The following is an 11,166-nucleotide window of genomic DNA, read 5'->3' as shown; positions in this document are numbered from 1 at the left end:
TCATGTGACCGTACTTTGCGTGGAATGAAGACAATCTTCAGTGTTTGTGATGAGAAAGTGTTATTTGTATTTAGTGTTATTTTATTTATTTTTGTTTGGAAATTGGTCACCATCACCGTGGAGATTTTGTTATGAATTAATCATATTTTTTGAATTTGTTATATCACCCTGTATATACATGTATAAATTTGTACTTAACAATCATATTATGTGTAGTGTAGGAAAGTTGATTGTTTTCAAAAAGCTTCAAAATTCACAGTTTTACTTTCTGGTCCTCTGAAATGCACCGATATAAATCTGTACAAATGCTTATGTGCCTTCTGTCGCTTTTTGCCGGTCCTGTGTATATTTATGTAATTCACACAACTTACAAACTTTTGTTGATTTGTAGCCGACACTAGAGCAACTTTAAAATAATTTATTTTTTAGTAAAGACGAATAAATCATTTTACTCAAGACTTCTTTTATTTTACCTTTATTGTCCGCCATGTTTTATCGGCCATTTTGTTTTTGTCATAAATAGAGAATTAAATTTATGCCATCAAAATATCGAAAAGGGTTTCAATTCATTCAAGGAATTGGCTGAAATGCACATTGTTTCATTGAACCTAAGTATAGAACCGTAATCAAATAATCCAATAATCGAAAATTAATCAGTTAATAAGGGGATAATCTCTAGTATTGCCGTCATCGCCATTTAGAAATGCAAAACAAGCGTTATTTTCGAACTAAATCTTCCGTTATTTTGTCAAATTCACACATTTCAAATATTTGTTTAAATCTTAGCGAGCATTCAACGGACAATACGTAATTTATGCGACTCTAGCTAATCCTTTTATTCGATATTTATCAAATAAACCATAAAAACCTCTGTCAATACATGTAACAATGACTATTTAAAATTTATTACAATCTTATCAAAAAATTATGAAATTAGATTTGTTTGAATATACCTTAAAGTACACGAAAAAATTTTTCGAAGAACACGGCGACAATACTATCTAAATTCAAAAAAGGAGAAAAACCAAATAACTCGTTATGTAAATATATACATAGTGATTATATATGACGTGTTCATGTTACGTAACTGCTTTTATAAATAACAGATATGTAATTGTGAAAAAGTCATCGTTTTACACGCACCTGCATACGTAACGCATTATTACCAAGCTTATCGATTGAAATGTGCATTTATCTAAAAAAATTTCGTGCACGAATCTAAAGTCACAGAGACGGCAAAGATCAAACAAAGATAAAGGGATTAACTTAATCTCCATTGCCTTGTCGGCAAAATATTATGAAAATTGATAACTCATTTAAAGTATGGAATGATACGAGGATGTACTTCATTTCACAAATCCAATAATTTTCTTTAAGCTGGGATAATACCGACACTCTTCACATTTTAAATATACAGGGTCCGGCAACACTTGTGTCCACCCCCAAAATCGTCTTTAATTTTAAACATCAAATTTTGAAAATTTGCATACGTTTAAAAATTTGTTTTTTTTTATCACGGTTTGTTTGGCGTCGCGACGCCTGAGAAGTATAATTTTTAGCGGTTTTTAGTTTTTGCGGTAAAATTCGGCGAATTCAATTTTTTTTTTTGACATAACTGTGATACAAATATTTAAGTTTTAATTTTAAATCTAATGCAAATTGTGTTGAAAATTTGCGAAAAAAACACTGTTTTATCAAGTCAGTTTTCAAAATTATGACGGCGCAGTGACAAACTACGTTTACACCAAAATTTCACGTCATTTTATTCACTCGTATGAAAGTCAATTTTGATTAACTCTGATGTTGAACTTTATGGTCACCAGAATCGTTATTTAACATCGACAAAGCGACAATTTCACCAAGTAAGACTTCTGTTACAATCTAAAGTGAACCAAAAGATAGATGTCATTTGTGACACAAGATGTTGACAGATGGGTTAAACGTAGTTCCCAATTTTGACGTAATGAAATTGGAGACTAACTTGATAAAACAGCATCTTTTCCTCAACTTAAAAAAAAATGCATTAAATCTAAAATGACAACTGAGATATTTTTAACACATTTATATTGAAAAAAAAAATTAAAATAGGGTTTGATTTCACAAACAATTAGCTAAAAATAACATTTTTAAGACGTCGTGACGCTAAAACTATCGGTGATAAAAAACAAATTTTTGCGTCAGCGTCTAACTTTGTCAACATTGAGCGTATGCAAATTTTTAAAATTTTACCTTAAAAATCAAAGACGATTTTGGGGGTGAACATAAATGCTGCCGGACGCTGTATTTGAATAGACGTGAAGCTCAGCAGTCAAAGTCAAAACCAATTTTTTTTCTTCGAAAACTTTCAGCCAAGCAAATTATGCAAGAAATCGAAAGAAAAACAATTACTTCAATTTATTTCTACTGGAGTTTCTCTGTGATCGATCAGAAACGAAAAAAAAAGTGCGATAAATAAAAGAATTTTCGTAATTACATAACTGGAAAAATGAACAATAAAGCATTTAAAAAATAATAATACTTACTTAAATCTAAATAAATATTTAAAAAACTTCGAACACAAAACAGTTAATTTTAGGTGTGCATAAAGCAATTAAAAATGACAAGATTAATGAAATTTTGTTGAAAAAACTAAAATATTTTGAAATTGTTAAGCTCAATTATTCCCAGCAAGAAATTGTTTGAATACCAATATTTTAAAGCGCAAACAGTTTAACAATCTGTGATTATGACAAATAAAGCAATTGTACACCAGTGATGACGACAATAATTATATCGAGTGTTTGATTTATTGGCTGTTTACGCTAATGACAGCGGTAATTGCTGCGTTCGTTGTCAAAATAAATAAGCGATCCTTAAATCGGCATTCAAATTACATACACGAATCACAGTATTGCAATAAATCAGTCAAAATGTCCTCCAATATATTATGTCGATACAGGTCAAATCCAGCGTTCTTTATTTTCCCGTTTCTGGCACATATCTCGTGGTAAAGTACACTCCGGGAGCTTTCTGCAGATTTCAAGATCGTAACTCAAACGGCACTCCTGGGACGCCTCAAGTTGTACCCCAACCAACAAGCCGACGTTTCTTTTACATTTAGATCCAACTTTACGCGATATTACTTTGCTTGTGTGTTTTGCGTGGATAACACGACTTGAAGTTCATTTAAATCAGTCAGCTTATGAACTTGAAATTTAACTGCGCGTTTTCAAATTTCGTGAAATTTAATGATCATCAAAAAAGAAAGTTTTCGTCAAGAGTTCGGCCCTGTTCAAAGCGAATAGGTATAATGAAGGGACTGCCATAAAATATTTCTTTCTCACTCGACGTTGTTATCTTTAAATTCTATAAATTTTATGACGGTATTGAGAATTTTATTGTGCGGTGTTTCCGTCCGACGGACATCTCGGATCCAAGAGATTTTTCAACCACCCTTAACGATTTTATGATCTCTGACATCATGGCGGTGCTTTCTTAATTGGACTTAACACTTTAATGGCTCGAGTCGTTTAATTTTTAGTAATTTTTGTCCATCGAGTAGATTTGTAGCGATTCAAAATTAATTAAATTTATCGAATCCATCATTTATTTTTTATTTTAACATATTAAATGTATTTTCCAAGGAATTAATAAAACTAATAGGAGGTAAATCTAAGAATTATTTTTTTCTCACGGCATAAAATTAAAGTTTTCTTTACACCGTAACCGCTGTTCATTCTTTTATATTTCTTTTTAATCTCTAAGTACATTTACAAGAGCACAATAATTCACCACCATAAATTAGCTTGGCACAAGTGTTTATCTAGTTGATCTTAATTAAAAGAAAACCTCGAGTGTAACGTATAATTCGGTTCAATTTCCAAGCCACCACCACGAACATTACAAAATTATCACCATATGTTAATTTGTAAGCGAAGAAAATTACACCAGGAATTTAAACCGCAGCCTTGTGTTCCACTTTGCTCTTCTCCTTCCTCCTTCATTTGATTATTCAGGGATTAAACCATAATAAATAAAAATGACGAAGAGACACGTTTACCCAGCAGAATTATTTATTTTGAGCATTTTTTAAAAGTGAAGTCAGCAAAGGATAAAGATTCGTGAAATCTGCAAACACCTGAACCACTACAAAATGTCTGACCATTTTAGGAAAGGTAGAGGTATCTGCTATCCATTACTGAATTGGAGGAAGCCGCCCCATTGTGTTGTGCACGGTCCATAAAATTGACCCATCTCCTGCTGAGAGGCTGTCTTCGCTGTACCTTTCAAATATTTTGTCAGAAGACAGGCACCGACGACTCAATGCAGGCATTAGAATAAATTATGACACAAAGCATCGATAGAGACAAATTGGCGGTAGGTGTTTGACACGGAAAACAACCGAGACGTGTTGTTTGGACATGTGGCGAGTGGCCTGTCTGTACAGATTATCCTATGCTGACAAGGAGGAACGTGGACTATTTCAAAACTAGGACATATTGACCGCAACAAATAGTGTAAAAGATAATAAACCACCCTTTATTATCGCGTCTGATGCAAACTAGTTATTAGTTATTAGATCGAAAAACAGTTCATATGCATACTTATAGTTCAGAATTTAACATCATTTATTTGTCACCGATGAAATTCTAGTCCAAATTAATAAAAAATTTAATAACATTTCGATATTTCGAGTGAATTCAAGTTGTGACCGCCTTTTTAGTTTTCATGGATTTTCCTCTTAATTGCCATAATGTAAATCAGGCTTTAAGCAGTGGCGTTTTTTTTATTTTTTTTTTCTAAACATTTTAACATTTGCTAATCAGCAGCCATTGCTCTTATAGCGACACGTTTTCTTCTAACTTTGCATAAAGGCAAGAGCTGTAAATTAAATGTGTAGAATTTTTTAGCTACTGTCATTAATTGTCATAAATGACAATTAGAAGTACGCCTATGATTTAAAGTAAAAATTAACCCCCCCTCCCTAAATAATTTTGTGGTACACATTTCGTTGTCGTCAATAAAATGAAATGACGGTTTCTGCTACTTTTTTCTGTAAATTACATATTGGTTGTTAATTTATTAAATTTTTGTAAAAGACTCAATCGTTCAGAATAGGTAAACCCTTTTTTTCTGAACTGGATGGACTAGATCTTTTGTAGTCATCTAGGCAGATACTTGATTCTACAATAATTCCGTTAATCCAGCATAATCCACTTAAAACGAACGCGCAGTTTACGCCCACATTTATGACTGAGCGGAATAAATAAAATAAGATATCTGGGGTTTGAAAATACTCTGAAAAATTGCCATCGAACGAAAAACAAGTGTTTTATCTAAAAATTTTAATACGTAGCGGATTTGTAGATTCGATATTGAGGTGTGATCAAGTGGAATATAATAGGAGGAGTCGTTACGATTATTTGTAGATAAAATAAGTTGATAAGTTCACCGATAGGGCAGGCTTCTGATGGGAACTTTTTTTTCTGTCAAATAGAATACAGTTAAAATTAATTAATTAATAATGAATAACACCGACTGTGTCTTAACTTTTTTAGTTTTAGAAATAGTTTCGTATTTATTATACCTATGTACTGTCAAGTTGAAAGTTTTTGTATTATTTGCGTATAAAAAATAATTTTGCCAACTTCCATCCCCATCGGTAAACCAAAGAAATATGACTGTTAGTAATTTATTTACCTACAGGGCTGATTAAAAAAGATTGTCTAAAAATCATCAATTATTATTTTAGAGTTTCCGTTTTATTCTAAAGAGTTCAGTCCTTGATGAAGTGTTCTTATTTCGCAAGAACAAAAAATCACAGTAAAATGGACAAATTTGATTTTTAAAACTATGCAATTTGTTCATTTTGACGAGATTTTCAATTATTATGACCAAGTCCTATTGAAATTTATTTATAAGTTGGATGAAATGATTAATATAGAAGATCCATATTCACTTTGATCATTAGTACCTAATTATTCATAATGACTATATTAACCAATTTTTGCTAATAACTAAAATTCATGCATTTTTTTAATTAATAATTACTACAATGGCACGATTAACACAAACAATAAAAGATTTATTAACATTTAAGAACGTTATATAGGCAACCAGTTATACATACACAATGGTTTTCAAACTTCCTCCTAGAGGGCACTAATGTCGTTGATCTAATTTGTAATCAATCTAAAAATCATGAAACTATTATTTACTTTTATCCTCTGATTTTCCCTGCTCCCGAAGGGTATGGTATTACTATTTCTTTTCAGAAATTTTTTCCAAGCGAATTTTTCAACAATGAACCTCCAAAAATGCATTGTTGCTGTCTGTCAGTTCACCGCAACCAACAAGAAAGAAAATAACCTTAAAATTGTTAAAGAACTCATCTCCAATGCTGTTAAGGAAAAGGCCAAAGTAATTCATTTTAACAATTTTCTGTCCATTGTTTCCTTTTATTGTAGATTGTGTTTTTACCTGAAGCTAGTGACTTTATAGCAAATGATAAACAAGAAGCAAAAAATCTGGCGGAGCCCCTTTCAGGGCCCTTAATGAACGAGTACAAGAACTTGGCCGGAAACAACAAAGTTTGGTTGTCTATTGGCGGTTTCCACGAACTGACCCAAGAAAATAATGAGGTAATGAAAAACATACAGATGGATGATTCTAATCGCTAATTAAAAGCCTAAAATTTTCAATTCACATGTCCTAATTGATGACAGTGGTGAAATTCGAGCCGTTTACAAAAAAATTCATTTATTCGATGTGACCATACCAGAGTCAAATATTTATTTGCGGGAATCAGACACCAATGTCGCCGGGCATGAGATTGTGCCAACTGTTTCGACTCCTGCAGGACCTCTAGCACTGGCAATTGTATCCTTCCATTACAATCTGTAGACAATTAAACGTGGAAAAATCCTTAATTTTATACTAGTGCTATGACTTGAGGTTTCCAGAATTGAGCTTATTGCAACGCAAACAAGGCGCACATATTTTAACGTTTCCCTCAGCCTTCACACATGCCACTGGTCTTCTGCATTGGGAGATATTGTTAAGAGCAAGAGCTATTGAAACACAATGTTATGTTATTGCAGCAGCTCAATATGGCAAACACAACGAGAAAAGGACGTCGTTTGGTCAAGCCATGGTAAGTTGCATCTTGCAGTGATTATTTTAAGACACACCTTCATTTTTAGATTGTGGACCCTCAAGGAAAAGTCATCGCAGAATGTCCAAGATTCCAGCAAGGTCAGGATTCAAATCAAAGCATAGCAGTAGCCGAAATTGATCCAGGACTAATTTATAAAATAAGGAGAGAAATGCCCGTTTTCGAACATCGAAGAAACGACGTGTACCAACTGGAGGAAATTGAACAATCAAAATACCCCATAAAAGACGATGAAATTTACATGTTTGGCGATAAAATCATTCCAGGAGAAACCGTTTTTCACCGGACAAAGTATAGCTACGCCTTCACCAATATCCGCTGCGTTGTTCCTGGCCGTATCCTTTCCTAACGGAATAATATTTCAAATTAGTCGAAATTTAACTTGACGAAAACTCAGATGTTCTCATTTCAACGATTCGCTGCGTCAAACGACTTGAAGATTTAACCGAGGCTGAGTTGAACGATTTCTTCTCAACGGCAGTCAAAGTTCAAAAAGTGATGGAAAGAGAACACTCGGCGAGTTCCTCAACTTTGTGCGTGCAAGATGGAAAGCACGCGGGACAAACTATACCTGTGAGTCTCCCTACTGTAATGCTCATATTATTACACTTTTTTTAGCACGTTCATGTTCATATTTTACCACGTCAAGCAAATGATTTTTCGGTCAACGATGAAATTTACGACAAGTTGGCCAAACATGATCGGGATAACAGTCAAGTGCCGCTAAGAAGCATTGTAGAAATGTGTACTGAAGCTAAAATTTTGAGAAAACATTTTTATTAACACTGAATGTAAGAGAATTTGTAGTAAACAAAATTTCACTCCAATAAAAAGCGATTTGGATAAAACCTTAGACCTTCAATGGAATCGTCTCGACATGACTTGCCACATTTTTCTGCAGTGAGTAACCTTTCCTTGGCCAAAGTAATAGAAATTCCGAGTGCTTGAGCCAATTCCTCAGATGTAAGTGAACCTTTATCGTCCAACTAAAAAATCAACATTCAACATTGTTACCAACGAGTCAAAAAATTACCAAAATAGCAGTGGCTTCTGCCACTGTTTCCTTGTCTAAAGTGGCCAATTGTAAAACTTTCACTCCTGAATGAAATTCAAATAATTTGAGAGGCAACCCTAATGAATCCATGATTTGACAAGCATTAATAATATCTTCTGGAGACAACAACTCCAATCCTCTCGCTCTGTTAACTCTACAGAAGACATCAGTAAGAGCCATCATCCCACCCATGTCTTCAATGTGAGTTTGCAGAATATCACAGATTTGTTTTGCCAAGCTCTTGTAGTACTGATTATCACTTTTATATGAATTTCTAGTAACAGGATCATCAATGCCAAGACTAAGAAGGTAAGACTTGAAGCGCACTGTTTCATCTTCAGTAATGTCACCTTGCTTTTCCTAAAAAAGTCTTTTACGAACAATCAATGGATTAAAGACATTTCAACTTTGATTTTTGTGGAAATTGTCCGCGAAATCTGCACCATATCCTTTGCCATAGTCATCAGTTTACTCAAATCTTGAAACGCCACTGAAATACTTTTATCTGCAGCTTGTTGCTTCTCCTGAAGACTGCGCTCTATTCCTACAATTCCAGTTCTCAACTTGATTTGAGGAGGCGGTTTGGCGATCTGTGGGGATTGCAGTTGTGCTTCCCAGGATCTTCTTTGGATAGCATCATTGAGAATTCTAATCACATCTGAGCCGAATCCCTCGCGGAAAGACAGTTTCACGTAGTTGTAAACGCTCGTTTGTTGGGGGCAATCTTGGCCATCTAAAATGCTAATTGAGAACTAATTTTCGCTTTATCAAATCTTTACAATCTGTTGATTCTGACAAATGTAAAACAACTTTTTTGGATCGACTAAAACTGAAAGCACTCGGTGATTCTTCTTCAATGTATATCACAAGTGCAAGGTTTAAAGCTAAGCAGGTTTGGCCTTTTGAGATGGCGCCTGGGCGGCCCCATAGTATCCGATGGGTGGTAATAATGAGTTCACCACCTTCAAACGATGTCTGTTGACAAAACATGTCGGTAGTGTGTGTTAATTCAAAGTTTGGGGTAACCTACCTTATGGTCCCCATCATATAACCTCACATTTTTTTCACAAGTCAGAGTTGATTCACCTTCTAAAAGTAAAGGACTGATGTACCTCCAACGATTCATTTTAAGTTAGTTTCAGCGTTAGGTTATCTGATGAAGGAAATCTGTAATTTTTCACCAAAAAAATTAATTTTCCAAAGCCATTTTACGACAGCTACAGACTACTCAATGCGCAGACGCGAAACCACGGCGCAAAACTTTGAAAACTGCAAAAGTCAGGTTTCTAAATAAATAAATCGAGCTCGGTCACTATCTTGATTATTTACGGAGCACGAGAATAATCTTTAATTATTATGGCTCATTTTTCGCAGAATATCACGTGGATTCCGAAAATAAGTTTAAAATCGACGTACGAGAAAAAATAACCGCGTTATGGCCGTTTACATTTTTGGATATTTGATTTTCAGTTTTTTCAAATGTTTAAAATCCGATAATATCTTTAAAACTAAACGGTTTGCGCCATCGTCTTTCTCACGTCCTTCTACATATGAATCAAGTCTTATCTCGATTTTTAAAAAGTTTCGGAAAATTTAATTTCATTTTTCCCTCATTTTTCGTAATTTTGAAAGTCAAATATCTCGGAAACTATTAGAGATATTAGATGCGGTTTGCGCCATCGTTTTTGATTCAAAAATTGTAAGTTTTAAAAACAAAAGTTTAGCCCTCTGGTGAGAGGAGGCGTGAACTATCAACTTTGGCGTTATTCCGCTAGGTGGTTTTTATGCAAAAACTTCTCTCACTTTTCGGTGTAAATAAATACAATAAACCACTTAACTTGTTAATTTTAACCTCAGAAAAAGGAATCTGAACTATGATTTAAGATTTACGACTTTGTTAATATTTTATTTAATATTATTTATGGACTAAAGATATGACAGATCTGTTGACGCATGTCCTAGCTTCTATGCTTCGTTGCCAGATTGCTTGACGCGGGAAATTGAATTTTGAAATTTTTAATTTGCATTTTCTCAAAAAATCTTACAGATAGCGAGGAACGGAGACCAAAAATGGATGTGGAAATGTCAAATTATGCCATGTGCAAAGTTTCGTGTCGATCTGCGAACTTTCGCGTTTTTCGCCAAAAAAAGTTCAAACACTAAACATCATGGATTTTTGGCGATTTCGACAAAAAATAAAATCTCCTTGAAACCGACTTTTTCCATCAATTTGGACCTCAGGAACAAGAATCCGTCAAAGATTTTTCGATCCGACGCTCCGTTAATTTTTTATTAATTTTTTAAACTTTTATTTGAATAGCATTTTTTTCGATGAAAATTAAAGCAAGAAAATACTCTTTTTATTAATTTTGTCCTCAGGAGTAAGAATCTGAAGTCTGATTTAACATTCACGACTTGGTTACGATTCTATTAATTATTTAAAATTATAGTGTCTAAACATAGGACAGGTATCTTAACGTATGTCCGAACTTGATTATTTTGACAGCACACAAACAGGTTATGTTCATGAATTTTAAAGTTAAATATCTCGGAAACTATTAGAGATATTGAGATGCGGTTTGCGCTATCGTTTTTCTCAGCTCATTTTACGTTAGAAAAAGTGCTTAAAAGCCCAAAATTCGATAGTCGATTTTTCGCGAAAAAAAATTGCGACTCAAACGATGAAAATTTTTCAATTTTTTTATTTTTGACCATAACTCGTAAACCGTTTGTTTGATCGATCTCAAATTGGGCCAGTGGATAGATTTTGAGCTCCTCTTTCGACTGATATATAATTCAATGCTATTAAACGTCATTTTCATTTTGAAAACATTGATTGAAAATCACCCCAAAATGACCACTTCCAAACAGTTTTTGGTCAATGCTTTCTTTATTTCTTAGGTAAACTCAATAAATTTTGACTCATTTTACGCAGAATCTCACGCTGAATCCAAATCTG

The 11,166-nt window shown here is 33.7% G+C and overlaps 2 protein-coding genes across 2 annotated transcripts; one reads left to right on the top strand and one right to left on the bottom strand.

Moving 5' to 3' along the window:
* The first annotated feature begins 6,143 nt into the window (after nucleotides 1-6,143).
* On the top strand, nucleotides 6,144-8,001 carry LOC148166113 (nitrilase and fragile histidine triad fusion protein NitFhit-like). The gene is made up of 7 exons (XM_088048997.1): nucleotides 6,144-6,399; nucleotides 6,447-6,620; nucleotides 6,667-6,858; nucleotides 6,920-7,132; nucleotides 7,182-7,488; nucleotides 7,551-7,726; nucleotides 7,772-8,001. The coding sequence occupies exons 1-7, from the start codon at nucleotides 6,232-6,234 to the stop codon at nucleotides 7,934-7,936; spliced, it is 1,395 nt and encodes a 464-aa protein (XP_087905123.1). The 5' UTR covers nucleotides 6,144-6,231; the 3' UTR covers nucleotides 7,937-8,001.
* LOC148166112 (vacuolar protein-sorting-associated protein 36-like) lies at nucleotides 7,914-9,452 on the bottom strand. The gene is made up of 5 exons (XM_088048998.1): nucleotides 9,238-9,452; nucleotides 8,987-9,182; nucleotides 8,615-8,940; nucleotides 8,187-8,567; nucleotides 7,914-8,139 (listed from the first exon to the last, which is right to left on the bottom strand). Exons 1-5 carry the CDS (start codon nucleotides 9,331-9,333, stop codon nucleotides 7,972-7,974), a joined length of 1,167 nt encoding a protein of 388 aa, XP_087905124.1. The 5' UTR covers nucleotides 9,334-9,452; the 3' UTR covers nucleotides 7,914-7,971.
* Between the last annotated feature and the right edge of the window lie 1,714 nt (nucleotides 9,453-11,166).

This window comes from Gnatocerus cornutus, unplaced genomic scaffold (assembly GCF_029298725.1).
Source record: "Gnatocerus cornutus isolate USDA-ARS CGAHR unplaced genomic scaffold, icGnaCorn1.1 ctg00000023.1, whole genome shotgun sequence".
NCBI classification, from domain to species: Eukaryota; Metazoa; Arthropoda; class Insecta; order Coleoptera; family Tenebrionidae; genus Gnatocerus; species Gnatocerus cornutus.
Note: the sequence above shows the minus strand (reverse complement) of the source record. Positions and strands in the feature narration are given on the sequence as shown.